The following is a 16,868-nucleotide window of genomic DNA, read 5'->3' as shown; positions in this document are numbered from 1 at the left end:
GTTCTTACTGTCTGACTGGGTTGGTCCTCAGAGGGATGGATTAGTTCTTGGACAGTGAGTTTTTACAAAGCCTGGTTGTCTCTTGGGTTTGATTCATTTTTGCATAGCAATTTTCCCCTTTCACTGTTTCCACCACATTTTCATACAGCACAGAAGCCCTCCCTGGAAGATGGGCAGATGCCAGTGCCTGGTGAAGAACTGTGACCCAAATGAACCTCTTTGCTTTATCAATTACCCAGCCTTGGGTATACAAAATAAATGAAGATACCCGCCTTCTAAAATTGACCACATTCCTTGGCTCATGACCTTTTTCTTCCTTCTTCAAAGCCAACAACCAGAATTCAAGTCCTCCTCACTCCTCTGCTTTTCTCTTGTACTTTTTTCTAACATAGGGTCAGCCTGGCCTTGAACTCCTAGGTTATAGTGAACCTCCTGCCTCGTTCTCCTGAGTATCTGGGATAACTGGCTCACACTACCAAATTCAGCGTTCTATTTTTAAGAATTCACGGGATTCAATTGGGTCCACCTTGATAATCTTCTCATCTCAAGGTCCTTAACCATATTCACAATTGCAAAGTTTTTTTTTTTTTTTTTTTTCCATGTAAGGTAGCAAATTCATAGGTTCTGGGGATTAGGAAATGGACAATTTTGGAGATGTTATTTTTCTGCCTACCGCATAGCCTTCCTGAGAGAGATAGCATTCAATTATTTTTGTCTTTTTTTGGAAAGTGAAATTTGGGGCAATTAAACGTATTTGAACATTAGTTTCCTCATCTATGAAAATGAATATAGGAGATATTTCAGGCATCTGAATGAAAATTAAATGAGGTAATGCATATGAACAGCTAGTAACCTTCAAAACCTCTAAACATGCATTAATGCAAAAAAACCCTTTTAGTTAATACCATAATTCTGCAACAGAGCTTCATTCATCCTGCTTCATTCTATATAGAACTTTTTATATTAGAAATAGTCACTGACCATGAAAGCAGTGAGTATAAGAAATGGAAATATAAGTGCAAATGAACTGAGCAGACTAAGAAAGCTGTAAGTTTGTCATTTCACAATTTTCCAGCCATAATGCCAGAATGTTAGCTTCCTCTTTACAAATGCTACATTTAATTTTTTTATGTTATTCAGAATCTTTGCATCTATGATCATGAGAGATATTGGTGTGTGATTTTCTTTCTCTTTTATTTCTTTTCTTTTCTTTTTTTTAATTTTTTTGTGTTGTTGATGGAGAGATATATTTGTCAGGTTTTGATGTTAGAGTTAGTCTAGCCTTATGTGATGAGATAGAAAGTATTTATCCCTTCTCTGTTTTCTAGAAGAAATTGCATAAGAATAACAAAATTGGAACATTTTCTTATGTTTGATGCAGTTCACCAGATAAGTGCCCAAAGGTTTTTTTGTTTGTTTGTTTTGTTTGTTTTGGAAGGAGAGATATTTTATTACGAAACTATTTATTAATTGAATTAGGGATATCAGATTTTCCACTTTTTCAGTGTCAGCTTGGATAGGTTTTATTGTTCTTTTAGTCTATTTGCCCATTTCATATAAATTCTATTTACTGGCATAAAGTCAGGCATAATATTCACATAATTTTTTATAATAGCAGTATAATCCATGGTAACATCTCCGATTTGCTTCCTAATATGAAACAGTCTTGCGAGGGGTTCTGCACTTTGTTTTGACTTTGTTAATCTTCTCTTCATTTTGCTTTCTATTATATAAACTTTTGCTCTTGTTTTTAATTTTTTTTCCTTTCTACTTTTGGTGGGTTTAATTTCCTATTGTTTTTCAGGCTTATTAAAGTGGAAACTTAGAACTTGGTTTTTATATCCTTTTTTTAATACCAGCACACCAGTTCATGGCATGAATTTCCATCTTAACTACTGTTTAAGCGGGTTCTCACAAATTTTGATATGCTATACTTTAACTATGATTTAATTATAGCAATTTTTCAATTTCCTTTGCGATTTCACGTTTGACATATGGACTATTTATAAGTGTCTTATTTTGTTTCCAAATAATTGGACCTTCTTTAGCTATGTTACTAGTGTTGATTTTTTTTTTAATTTTTAGAAATTAGGATTTTTTTTTTTTTATTAAATCATAGCTGTGTACATTAATGCGATCATGGGGCACCATACACTGGTTTTATAGACCGTTTGACACATTTTCATCACACTGGTGAACATAGCATTCCTGGCATTTTCTTAGTTATTGTGTTAAGACATTTACATTCTACATTTACTAAGTTTCACATATACCCTGGTAAGATGCACCGCAGGTGTAATCCCAGCAATCACCCTCCCTCTGCCCTTCTCCCTCCCCTCCCTTTCCCTCTTCCCCCTAGTCTTAGGTTATAACTGGGTTATAGTTTTCATGTGAAAGCCATACATTAGTTTCATAGTAGGGCTGAGTACATTGGATACTTTTTCTTGAGTTCTTGAGATACTTTACTAAGAAGACACCATGGAATATTATGCAGCCTTAAAGAAAGATGGAGACTTTACCTCTTTCATGTTTACATGGATGGAACTGGAACATATTCTTACTAGTGTTGATTTTTAATTTACAGCTCTTGTGGGAGAAATGACACATTTGTAAGATATTCAGCTTTTGAAATTTATTTGGATTCATTTAGTCTAAATAAATGAGTCCTACCATATAGTCTATCTTATATGATCTTCCTTGTGCATTTAAAAGTTATGTTGTGTATAGAGTTATGTAATTGTCAATTAGGTCATTTTAGGTAACAGTGTTGTTTATACTTTATATAGTATCATTGACTTCTGTCTGTTTTTCTATCAATTAATTAATGATCAGAATTTAAATCTACAACTATAATATGAATTGTCCTTTCTGTTCATTAATTTTGCCTCATGTATTTCAAAGCTCTGAATTGTTTATATATATTTAAGGTTGTAATTTACTAGTAATGATTGGCCATTTGATAATTCTGAAATAGAAATACTCCTGATTTTGAAGTCACTTTCTCAGGCCACATGAGAATTTTTGATAAAGACGTTTATTGTTTGTTTTTGGTAAGACAGAGTCTCACTCTGTTGCACAGGCTAGAGTGCTATGGTATTGGCCTAGCTTGCAGCAGCGTCAAACTCCTGGGTTCAAGAGATGTTTTTGCCTCAGCCTTGCATGTAGTTGAGACTACAGGCTCCCCCTACCACTTATGGCTATTTTTTCTATTTTTAGTAGAAACAGGGTCTTGGTCTTGCTCAGGCTGGTCTCTTACTCCTGAGCTCAAGTGATCCTCCTGCTTCAGCCTTCCAGAATACCAGGATTATAGGCATGAGCCCCCACACCCAGCTGGGATTTCTTATTTTTAACCCCTTATCATTTTCAGTCTTTTTCTTAATCTTTCTGACATTTTGTATTTAACATGTCTCTTGTAGCCAATATATAGTGTGGTGTTCATTTTTAATCCAGTTTAATAATCTCTGATTTTTAACCTTAGTGTTCGTTCCATTAAAAGCAACGCGAGCATTGAGATAGATGTTGTTAAACTTGCCATCTTACTATTTATTTTCTATTTGTCCCCCATTTTCTTATTGTTCTTCCTACTTTAGATTAAATAATTTTTATCTGATTATCTTCTAGTATATGCCCCCCTTCTTCTACAGTCTTTAATCTGTTGTCAGGCTCACCAATGAAATTTTCAGTTTTAAATATGTTGCATTTCAGTTATAGAATTTCAACAGGATTTTTTTTATAATTTCTATTTCTTTGTTGAGTTTTTGCAACTACTCACTCACTTTTTTAAAAAACACTTTGTGGTTTTCAAGGTATTTATAACAGCTCTTCTAATGTTTTTGTTATTTCTAACGTTTTGGATAATTTGTGATCAGTTTTTGTTGATGTTTTCTTATCAATGAACAAAATATTGATAATAGATCATAATTTAATAAGACAGTTCATCAAAGTTAGGAATATATTACAGAATTAAGAATATGCTTGAATAACTCATAGTGATATCCGAGAAGGAGAAGTGTATCTCTGGAAGAGTTTGTCAGCTAGTCTGAAGTCGTATAAACTGACATCTACCACAAACTTCAGCCAGGCAAGTTCTCAAAATTTATATTGTCTTCTTGTTAGCATGCCAAGTAGGACTCAAATCTCAGTAGAAGGTTCACATTGGCAAAACTCATAAAGCTGAGCTCCAACCTAATAGCATAGATTCAGAAATAAAACTGTCACCAGTAGCCATTTCTCTACTTCTTCATATGCCCAAAGAAGCCAAATCCTAATTATAAAAATTGATTGCCAAGGAAGAAATTAGAACTTTAATTAAATGTTTAATAGCATCTGGCTAAGATAAGGATCTACTTGTTAAAAGAATTGGTAGAATTTTTATTACATATACTTGTCGATGTTAAAAATAAGACAAGATTTTTTAAGTTTTTGTGTTATTTTAAGTTTGCTCACTTTGTCAGTTTTTTTTAAGCTAGTACTCTACACATGGGTCTGACGTTTCACTTAAAACACAAAGCATTTTATAAAATCAATTTATGTTTTTAATAAAATTAAATATGTTGTATGAATTCAACTATTTATCAATTGTTTATTTAAAAAAATAATTTTGAATGATTTCTTTCTGCTGGCAAATTAGACAATGGTCTTTATCTCATGACTTTCACAGTGTAACATGGGACACGAAAGTCAAGAGACAACTGTAATGTGATGTTTTGATTGTTACTAAGCATACTAGGAAGCTATATATAAAGGACACCTAATTTATTCTTGAGAGATTAGCGAAGTCTTTGTAGACAAGAGGACTTTTAATTTAAACCTCCAACGGACATGGGCAATACAAATTAGATTAATTACTTTGATGAGATTAGGAAGGGAAAAGTATAGCCAATAGTAGCTAAAGCTCAGAGATGCAGGATTATGGCATATGTATGCAAGTATATGTATTTCTCTTTGATTAGAGCTTATAGTGAGAAAAAGATGGTGAGTCATTGTTGGAAAATTTAAGTAGTAAATAACCATAATGAAATATGCTCTAAGGAAAGATATTAGTGACTAAAGAGGGGATAATAAACCAGGAGGATAGAGGAAGAGGCAAGGGAAACCTAAAGTCACAGCCATCATTTAGAAGGTTCTTACAATAATCTACATGAGAGATAATTCTGAAGAAATTACAGATCACATAAAAATAAAAATATAGATGTAGCATTTATGAAAGAGGCAAAATTGACAACATTGATAATCAGCTATGTGAAAGGTAAGAGGAAAATTGGGAATTCCTGAGGATAAATGCCAAGGTGCTTGTTTAAGTCCCTGAGGAGATGGTGGCATAGAATCATAGAATAGGAAACATATGTAGGTTAAGGTCTTAGATGAAGATGATAAATGCAGCTGGGACAGGACTATTTTGATGGGAAGTTCAATGAAGATGTTTCCCACATGTTGGTTGATATGAACTTGTAGGAAAGAGGCTGGGGATGAGTCCTTAGAACCATCAGCATATTGAGTGTATTTGAGTGTTGAAGTGATTTTCCAAGACATGGAATTTAAGGGAAAGATGAAGAAGAATAAGCTTAGAATTGGAGATGCCATAGTCATAAGGTATAAAAGGAAACCCAGGAGTTTAGATGTCATTAAAGAGCATTTCAGGCAAGTCTCTACCCTGCTGGCTGTTATGAAGAGACAAAGTAACATACGGACTGATATAAAAGGTCTCTGAATATAACATTTAGTCAATCTGGGAAAAAATAGTTTAAGTGAAATGTTGAATAAAACCATATTTAGTGTTTTGGGGAATAAGTCAGAGGAGATTAAGAGATCAAGAGTAGGAAATTTAAAACTTTACATTTATAAGAAGAAGAGAGAAGCCAGAAGCTAGAGGAATATTTGAAGTGAAGGGAATATTTTTTTATAATGATTACTTTTAATAGAATTAAGGTCTTTTAATGTTAGCAATGTTTAGCTCAGAAAACTTTTATTGTTTTCTCAAATTGTTTGCTATGCATCATTTTGTCTGAAGATGTCAACAAAATGTATAAAGTAAATGAGACTAATGAGATTTCCTGTGTAAGGACCTACCAGCGACAGCAGAAAGAAAAATAGTCCATAACTAGAAAGTGAGACATGATTTAAAGATAGATTGCTGGAAGTTATTTAAATCCAACAAAAGGGTGATTTTCTCTGAGGAAATTTATTTGAAAGATTTGTTAGAAACATATTACTCTTCCCTCAATACATCTACAATGTAACTACCATATAACCAAGCAATTTCACCTCTTGAGACTTCATCCAGAGAAATGAAGACTTACATTTATATTTAAAAAAAAAAAAAACCTCTAATCAGGGGTCCTCAAACTTTTTAAACAGGGGGCCAGTTTACTGTCCCTCAGACTGTTGGAGGTCTGGACTATAGTTAAAAAAAAAAAAAAAACTATGAACAAATTCTTATGTACACTGCACATATTTTATTTTAAAGTAAAAAAATAAAACTGGAACAAATACAATCATACCGTTGCATGTGGCCCTCGGGTCGTAGTTTGAGGACCGCTGCTAGCAGCTGTATTTGTAATGACCAAATAATAATAATAATAAAAGCCTAGAAATAACCCATATGTATTTCAATGTCTTTGTGTGGTTAAAAGATGGCATTATATCCATATCATTACCATGGAATAGAATACAGCAATGAAAAGAAACAAATTATTGATTCATGCCTCAACATGAATGAATCTCCAGAGAATTATGCTGAGTGAAAAATCATCCCAAACAAAACATACCATGTGATTTCATTTATATAACATTTTGACTTGACAAAATTATACCAAATGAAGGGAAAATTAGTGGTTCTTAAGATGAAGGAGGAGTTGAGTATGGGAGAGATCTGAGTGTGGTTATAAAATAGCAACGTGAGTTTTATTATTCTAAATCATAATTTATCAACTAATGTCATTTCCAAGTTGTGATACTTTAATATCGTTTCATAAATTTTTCATTGGTTGAAAGTGGAAAAAAGGGTATATGGGATCTCTCTATTTAATTTCCTAGAAGTACATGTGAATCTATAATTTTATCAAAATGAAGAATATTTCTTTTAAAAATTCCTATAAGCCATAGCCAGAAAATTAGAATGTCAAAAGTAGTTGGTGGAGCATTAGTATTGAAATCAGATAATCTTAGGGTTGATCCAAAGTCTGCCACTTTGTTAGCTATGTAAACTTTCTTATAGATGAGCCTTAAACAACTGAAAATCATGAAGATTATCATCACCATCATGACCTTCACAACCACCACCACCAAAATTCTTATGGAGTTCTTACGATTTGCCAGTCACTCTTCTAAACTCTTGGCATATTTTAACACATTTAATGCTCTAAGCAGTTCTACCACATAGGTATTCATTATTATTTTAATTTTAGGTATTGAGAAACCGAGGCATGCAAAGGAAATATCATTCACTCAGGACCGCATAATAACTAAATGAACATGAATTTGAGTCCCACTAATCTTCCTGAAGACTTGATACCTGCTCCTACCATTTAATGGGGCTCAGGATAGAAACAAAAAAAAAAAAAAAAGAAAGAAAAGAAAAGAAAAAGGCCATATGCTAAATATCTAAATGCTCAGGAATTATAGATCAAGCTAACAACTGCTTAAAAATATATATTTCATCATTGTACTTTGACAAATATATTTGAAAACTACTTGGAAGATTGCATTTGAATTTAAAATCTTCACTGTTTTGCACACTATGAATATGGACTCCCTTCTTTCTCTTTCCATCTGTGGTTTGTTTCCACACTGAGAGGCTTCTTCTCACAGTTGAGTAGACACTCCAGCCTGAAAATTAAAGCCCCATCTACACTCAAGCCTAAGGATACACATAGCAGTGAGTCAGTGCTCTTTTGGGGAATGGATTTGGGAAAGAGGTCTGTGTGAACCCCCCAAACATGAAGCTTTTGGACACAGACTATCAGGATCCAGAGCACCAGAAGCACAGTCTGGAAGTAGATTGGATAAGTAACAGTGGGAATGGCTTCCTGGCTGTGTACAATAATCCCTCACACTCTACAAGGAGCATGGATAAAAGAGACATAAAGGAAGGCCCACAGTAGGGGTCTTCTTACTCTTAGGTCAAAGTGTGATAATGGCCTTATTTCAACAGAATAATACTTAGCCTTCACAGTTGTAGAAACCATATGAAGTTGGTCATGTATATAGTGCAAGATCTGGGTTGCTGCACTGCATTAGATGGAAGGCATAGTTTATCTGTAACTATTTTCAGTGATACTGTAATATCAAGTAGTACATTTTCCTGGAAAATTACATTAATATTTTACAATTCTATTATTTATTTTCATGGTAGATGGACTGGAGGCTTTTACCAGATTTCTTAAAACTGAATTCAGTGACGAAAACATTGAGTTTTGGAAAGCCTGCGAAGATTTCAAGAAAAGCAAGGAACCTCAACAAATCATTTTTAAAGCAAAAGCAATATATGAAAAATTTATAGAGAATGATGCTCCACAGGAGGTACAATAAAGATAATTGTAAGAATGTATAAGTGCTTGAAATATTTTTAAGATAAGATTTTTATTTTTAGGTATGTGAATTTTTTTTCAAACTTATTTTATAAATTGTGTTTATAATTGACAAAATAATTATGCATGTTTCTTGAGGTACAGTGTCTATTTTTATGGGGTACATTGGATAATGATCAAATCAGAGTAGTTTGCATATTTATCACTCAAGAAGCTATTCTTCCTTTGTAGTGATAAAATTCAATATCGACTTTTCTAGCTATATTAAAATATATAATATATTATTATTAGCTGTATTCACTTAACCATGTTATATAAGACCAAATCTTATTCTTCCAAATTATAATTTTGCATCCATTGACCAAACTTTCCTCCATCTGACCATCCACCCACCCAAACCCCCCCACCCTTCCAGCTTCTGATAACCACTATTCTACTCTCTGCTTCTATAAGATCAACCTTTTTATAATTCATCTTTGATGGATTTCACACAGTATTCATTTTTTCATGCCTGGCTTATTTCATTTAACATAATGTCCTCCAGGTTTATCCATGTTATTGCAAATGATAACATTTTGTTTTTTTAATAGCTAGATAGTATTACATTGTGTATACATACAATCACATGTTTTTTAATCTATTCATCCTTTGAGGAGTATTGAGGTTGATTCAATTTCTTGGCTACTTTTGAATAGTACTGCAATAAACATTGGGTGTGTAGATAGCTCTTTGACATGCTGTTTAGCTAAATACTCAGTAGTAGAATTATTAACATCATATTTTGGTTCTATTTTTAGTTTTTCTGGAGCCTCCATACTATTTCCCTTAATGGCTGTACTAATTTACATTCCTACCAACAGTGTATAAGAACTCTGCTTTCTCCACATTCTTGCCAGCATTTGTTGTTCTTTGTCTTTTTGATAACAGCCATTCTGACTGGAGGATATCTCACTGTGGTATTAATTTTCATTTTCCTGATGGTTACTGATGTTGAGCATTTTCTCAAAATGCTATTTTGCCATAAATACATCTTCTTTTGAGAAATACCTATTCAGGTCTACATTTTTAGAAAATCTACCTACATCAGAGTAATACGTTCTATACATTCAACCAGAAAGTTTGCAATTTAGCTGATGCAAAAATGGTTATTTATATAGATTTCTACATGTATGTAAATAATGCATTATAACATGTTAGAATGAAAGAAAAAGGTTTCACTGAAGTCACACCTTAGAGTTATTTTCATCCTGATTAAGATGAATACAATGAATTGTAAAGTACAAATTCATTCACTTTTCTATATTAATCACCTTAGCCCAAGCAACCTCACATACAAACTAAAGATTTCTATCTATGATAAAAGGCAAGAGATATCAAGAAATTTGTACTGTGTACCATTTATATTTTAGTTCATCTACCTATACAAAGTTTTGCTTGCACAAAAGGGTATTCATCTAATTTAATATAAGTTAAAAGAAAATCTAATAATAAAGAGATGAGGTAAACCTTCTTGGGCAAAAAGAGAAAAAGAAATTGGTTTTCTTTGACCCCAAATTCAATATGATTGAACTGTGTGATACAATTGCTGAAATGGTTACAACATTAGCAAATATTACTTGACTACCCTCATATATGAATCAAATAGAGTGCCTATGTTCCTATTATGCTATCTAAAAATAGAGCTTCTTCACTGAGGTAGTAGAAGTGGCAGTCTGTCACTATTCAGAGTTTTATTTGACTAGTACTGTCTATGGGGTAGGATTGTCTATGTGGATATCTTTTCACAAAAAAAAGGATGATTTTTTTTCTTGTTTTAATATGATTCGATCTGTTTTTTTCCCCAATGTATTTTTCTGTCTTCTCCATGGCCAACCTTATATGTAGGATTAAGGAAAAAAAAAAAAGGAAGCAAGTTGTACGGTGTTTCCATAAGGGGAAAGATAAGGCCCTTATGTGAAAAATCTGCCCTCACCAAAACTAGGCATTTTGGAAGTGATATAATACAAAGCATTACAGAATTTTATATCTGTAAAACACATTCCTATTCTAGCACATGGTTGCATAGAGGAAAGCATCACAACATAATGAAATAAGCATTTGGGATAAATAGAAGCCCCATTCTGAAATCCTACATATGCTCCAAGTCCCCTGTTCCCCATAACTCAAATAACTTAACATCTGTAAAGTTTAGTTCCCCATTTTGAAAATGGGTAAATTAACCTAATGATCTCTGTAATATGACCATTGCAATATTTCATTATTCTAAATTAGCAAAGAGTAAGAAGCACTAGGAACATAGGGAGAGAAGAAAAAGCCAGATGAAAGGCTGATCCAGAATAGATCATTGAATCCCTAGACCCATAAGAGGAAAAACACTCAAGCATCCAGTACCCCTCCAACATTGTATCGGTCCTGGACTGACAATAATGACACCATTTTTTTCTGTTTATACAGGTTAACCTTGATTTTCACACCAAAGAAAGCATTGCTCAGAGCATCACCCAACCCACTCTCCAAAGTTTTGATGCTGCACAAAGCAGAGTGTATCAGCTCATGGAACAAGACAGTTACACACGTTTCCTGAAATCTGACATCTATTTAGATTTGATAGAAGGAAGACCTCAGAGACCAACAAATCTTAGGAGACGATCACGCTCATTTACTTGCAATGAATTCCAAAATGTAAATTCAGATGTTGCCATTTGGTTATAAAGAAAATTGATTTTTCTCATTTTGATGACAAACTTGTATATCTGCTTCTAATATTTAGCACATATATGATAAGGAATAGCTACAACTTTTAAAATATACTACATCACCCAAAAGAATTTTGAAAGTGTAAATCAAAATTTATCGCTAACAAAATGCATACTGCATCTGCCAATATATCATGTAAAACCTTTCTTTTGACATCATTCCATTTACAGTCAGGGAAATGTATTCCTTAATTAGGCATAGAGAAGTAATAGTAATGTCTTTTAAGATTGTGGAGTTATATAAAGGTTAAAATTTTGCAAAATTGTCAACAATTTGATCAAATATTTATTTCATTTTTTTCTAGAGTAAACAGCATTAATACTCAAATATCCACATGTTCAGACATCATTTTCCATAACAATGACAGAGAACTTTCTCCAGTATAAACAGTTCAGGAATGATCCAGGTCTTACAATGGAGAAAGATTAACATGTGTTCTAATCCTGGCTCAAGAAGAGCAATGTATCATGTTTAGCTATAAGCCACCAACAGAAACTTTTGTGAAGACATGTTCATCCCTCCAGAGCTTCCAGGTTAAACATAACCTAGGTTAGTGGGTGAAAAAGAGATCCACATTGGACTCATTCCTGAGTCTGCCTGAATTTACCCAGTTATAAGGAGCATCATTCCTGGCCACAAAAACATGACTAGATTATACATAGCTACTTCTTAGTATTGAATAGATCCCAACTGCATGCCTGCTAAGAAACTTGCTGCTAAAATACTAGGCAATCAGTGATTTGAATGATAATCAGAGGAGGTTTTTCCCAGGAGTAATTGGGTCTCATGCTTAGACTTTTAGAGTTGATGCAGAAATTAGAAAAGAGAGGAGGTGAAGAAGCAAGCAGTTCAAAGCCCTGGTAATTTGGGTATCTGCCACAACACATTCGCAATCAGAAAATGTTCTCCCATTGATATAGTCTTATTACAATCTCATTTAATACTATATTATTCAAATAAAATCATACTAATAAATACATATGTCTCTATTTTAGGGAACTATTTAATTTTAAATATATGTTATATGCTCTGTAAATATCTGTATTTAAAGATATTATAAATTTGACTGGGGGGACTGTTATAATTTTAGTTGGAATATAAAATATAATAACTTTAGTTTTTCTATAGTAATAAATATTTTTATTTCTTCATAGAGAAAAGTTCATTCAACCAACAAAAGCTCCTACTATTGATTACCCTTCCTATTGTTAAATAAGAAATAAACACATTTTCTTATTTTAGAATGATATTAGGATAGAAAGTATTAATTAAGATATTGTGTCCCTGATCTAAATGTTGTTTATAATGCTGTGGATGTGAAAACAAAGCATCATGCACTTCAAAAAATGATTTTTAATTTTTCCTTGGCTAATTTCTATCCTCTTATTCTGTGAAAGTCTCTTTTCATAGAATTCGTTTCATACACAGAGTTAAGACTTGATGCAAGTTTTCTGATTTCACCAGAAAATCATGTGCTGATTTTAGTAGCATTGGTCTAGAATCACGAATGCACATTACATAGCTTTTCCATTTGTAGTACTTTTCAAAAGCAACTAATCTCTTGATTACATTGATTTATTCAATGAGACACCTGAAAAATCATACCAGGACTTCTTGATAAAGCTAATCCCTGACTTCAGACAGCTTGCACTTTGTGGAGAAAATAACATGAACAAATATAGAAAACAAAAAATAATTGGAAAACTAAAAGAAGCCAAGTAAAAATGCATAGGCAGCAAGTGTGTTGGCTGAAAGAATGACAAAATTCACAAATACAGACTTGACTGGAGAGCCCAATGCCTGGATCACTAACTAGATGGCTAATTCTAGGAAATTTACATAACCCTTAAGGACCCTTACCCTCCACTTTTTTTTTTAGACATAAGGACTCAGGTTACTCATTTCTGGTGCTCTTCCTGGTCCCCAAATTCACTGGTTCTAAGTAAATTACCTGATATTCATCAAAGCACCTCCTGATTGGTGCACAAGCAAAGAAAAGATGCAAACTAAATAGAATTAATGAAGGAAAGGAAACTTCAAATTAACTTAGTATGGGATGTTGGTCTAAGAACAAGGAATAATTTTATTGGACATTTAGAAATAAATGAAAGGAAAGAATTCAGAGAAAATATAGCTTGAATTATTTTTTAAGTATGACCAGCCAAATATATGATAATAATGTTTTTTGAAGTATTGGAGGGTTGAATTGGGTAATTTAGGGCATCTTGAAACTTATAAGTAGTAGTCAGTACCTAGGCTGTTTTATACAGAATAAAAGCTCAATAAGTGATTGTGAAGTCAAATGAAATCAAAAGGAAGCCTTATAAGGATCTCTATGTAGCATTTTTCCAAAGAGTAAAAGCTTTAAAATGTGGTGGATTTTTACTGAATCATTGGCTGTGCTCCTGTTCAAGTGTACCATGTTAGAAAAGTTATCTAAATATGCTGAATTTCAATTTTTCATTTGTAATATTGCAATAAAGTTTTTACAGTGTTTTTACAATAATTAAATTATAAATATTAAGTACCAAGTATAGATTGACTTTAGTGGGTGGATGGAATTGTGGAAATTATTCCCTGTGTTTAAGTATCACTTTTAATTATAAGTTTTTCTAATAATGTTTTGGTTACAAATCAAACAAATGTCCTTTGTGATTTTCTTGTACAAAATAGGAGACAGATATTGCTCTTATCAAATATTTCATAATTTCCCACTGCATAGAGAAATAAATGATATTGTACCTAAATAAAAAATAAGGAAACATAAGCTTAAACATTATTCTAAAAGTAAAGCTAAAAAAGGTTAACTTAATAGTTATATTCAGTGCAGCCCCCTTTTTAGGAGGAAAAAAAAAAAAGAAAGACAAAGCATATTGAAGACATATACTCCTTCTTCCCCACAATGCTCAAATGTAGAGATGGCATTAACTAAATTTAACATATTAAATTTGTTTTCATTGTACCTCATTAACTAACGATTATATTTGGTTTCCTTGTTCAATTATCATCTGCCTAAAAAAGAAGGCAATTATCATCTGCCTAAAAAACATCTTCAGAATTTAACCACAAGTTTGTTCAGCTATGTCATCTGAAAATAAAAGATAATGTGTAACATGTTGAATGAATGACAAATATTTATTGAACACTCTTATTTGATTAACACTATTAGCTGTTGGACATTCAGAAGTAAACCTAACAAAGAGTGACAGGAAGAGAGAGAAAAAGAAAGAAAAAGAAACCCTTCAGGGTTCATTTTCTGATAAAGTTTCTATTCCAAAATATGCAGCTGAAAGCCATGCCTTTACAGGACTCTCCTTAGCATTTATTCTAAATAAGAAAACCCATCTGTTACTGTTGGTGTAGATGACCATTTGTCTTTTGAACTTAGGGGTTAAGTAGTGAATTTCTTCATTTGTTGGAGAAAAACACAGAAGATATTTTAACTTGAATAATTTGGGGAATATTTGACCATCTTTTATAAAATGAAAGCAGAACTAAACTAATATGAATAATATTTATGAAACCACCCTTACAAATTGATGAAACTGTGCAAGGTGAGAGCTAGAGGAAGGGCTCCCAAAACTCTGCCAAGGAGAAGGCTAGCTAAAACAATGATCATAATCAGTTGTTGCCCCCTCGTTTATTTAATAATAATCAATGTTTCTTCTGTTTGCTTCTTTAACCTGAAATAGTTTTTGAGAAATCTTCCAGGTCCCTCATTCCAGTAATGGACACACCCAGAAAAAGGAACTGACTCAACTAGTCTTGGACCCTCTGTCCAAGGTCCTGAATTCCACCTAGACAGCAGCGCATCCGAAGGGACTGATGGTTTTGCCTTGAAACTGGTCAATTAGCAGACCCTGACTGCCTAATCTTCTGTCCATAAAACTGTATTTAAAAATTAAACTGAACAGCTTCTGTACAGCTAAGAAGACAACAAGCAGAGAAAACAGACAACCTACACAATGGGAAAGGATATTTGTATATTATGAATAGGACAAATGATTGATAACTAGGATCTCCAGAGAACTCAAATTAATCAACAGAAGAAGAGTGAACAAACACATCACTGGGCAAGAGAGATGAATACAACATTCTCTAAAGAAGATAAATGAATGGCTAACAAACATATGAAAAATACTCATCGTCCCTAATTATTAGAGAAATGCAAATCAAAACCACCCTAAGATATCACCTAAATTAACCCCAGTGAGAATGGCCCACATCACAAAATCTCAAAGTTTAAGATGCTGGCATGGATAGGCAGAGAAGGGAACACTTTCACACTGCTGGCGGGAATGCAAGCTACTGCAGCCTTTTTGGAAGGAAGTACGGAGAATCCTCACATAACTCAAATTAGATATACCATTTGATTCTGCAATCACATTACTAGGCATCTACCTAGAAGAAAAAAATTATTTTATCGTAAGGAAATTTTCACTAGACTGTTTATCGCAGCTCAATTTACAATTGCCAAGATGTGAAAACAGCCTAAATGTTCACCAATCCAGGAATGGATTAACAAGTTGTGGTATATGTATATCATGGAATACTATTCAGCCATTAAAAAGATGGAGACTTTACATCTGTTGTATTAACCTGGATGGAATTGGAATACATTCTTCTTAGTAAAGCATTACAAGTTTGGAAAACTAAGAATCCAATGTACTCAATTCTTATGTTAAGGCAGTAGATCTAATGTAAGGAGGAAGTAGGAGAGTAGGAATGAGGGATTAGGGAGAGGGGATGAACAAGAGGAGTGGGGTCATGTTGTATGATACACCTCTTGGGGGAAGGACATAGTTATAAGAGGGACTTTATTTAACACATGCAATCAGTGTAACCTAATTCTTTTTACCCTCCATGAATCTCAAACAATAAAAATACATAAGTAAATAAATAAATATAAATAAAAATCAGAAAAAGTGTTCTACAATTTCTTCATAATTTTATTTATTTCCCTAAAGTTCAAAAAATATTCTATGGTTTCCCAGCCCTTTATAATAATATACCATCATGCTTAGTGAATTCTGACCTCTGATATTCCTTTCAACCTATGTAACAGAACTTCTGTAAAAATTTTCTAAATCAATGATCAATAATATCAGAGACTGCAGTTTGGATGGCCTTTCTCCCCTATCATAAATGCCGCCATTAATATTCCTTGTACCACTGTGTTGGTCATTTCATCTTCTTCCAATATATATCTAAAATAATAGATAACTAGGATCTACAGAAAACTCAAATTAATCAACATGAAAAAAGCCAGCAATAGGAAAACTTTTATTTTTCAAAAGCTTCAAAAGTCTCTGTTCATAAACAAAACCACTAGATTAAAAAACTTTTTACTCTTTTAAGAGTTTGAATGTATTGCTCAATTCTTCTGTTAACCATATTTTCTTCCTTCCTTAGTGCCTGATATTACCCTACATATACCCTTCCTTTCACAGAAAAATATTATGAAAAAATTATGCTCAGCTTCATTTTTACCATTGCAGTGACTATATACTGGACCAGCCATCCTAATGAAAACAACCACAAAAACTAAAGTATAAAAAATAACATTTTTAAAGGTACAATCTG

General features: G+C 32.9%; 1 protein-coding gene across 1 annotated transcript in view; it reads left to right on the top strand.

The window, feature by feature from the left end:
• Positions 1 to 16,114, top strand: part of RGS18 (regulator of G protein signaling 18) — a 29,251-nt gene extending 13,137 nt beyond the window's left edge. Inside the window, exons 4-5 of the mRNA XM_053607811.1 lie at positions 8,354 to 8,520; positions 10,983 to 16,114. Coding sequence (XP_053463786.1) covers positions 8,354 to 8,520; positions 10,983 to 11,240 — 425 coding nt within the window. The 3' untranslated portion in view covers positions 11,241 to 16,114. The remainder of the gene's footprint in view (positions 1 to 8,353; positions 8,521 to 10,982) is intronic.
• Positions 16,115 to 16,868: the final 754 nt, after the last annotated feature.

Source organism: Nycticebus coucang, chromosome 10, assembly GCF_027406575.1.
Source record: "Nycticebus coucang isolate mNycCou1 chromosome 10, mNycCou1.pri, whole genome shotgun sequence".
Taxonomy (NCBI): domain Eukaryota; kingdom Metazoa; phylum Chordata; class Mammalia; order Primates; family Lorisidae; genus Nycticebus; species Nycticebus coucang.
Note: the sequence above shows the minus strand (reverse complement) of the source record. Positions and strands in the feature narration are given on the sequence as shown.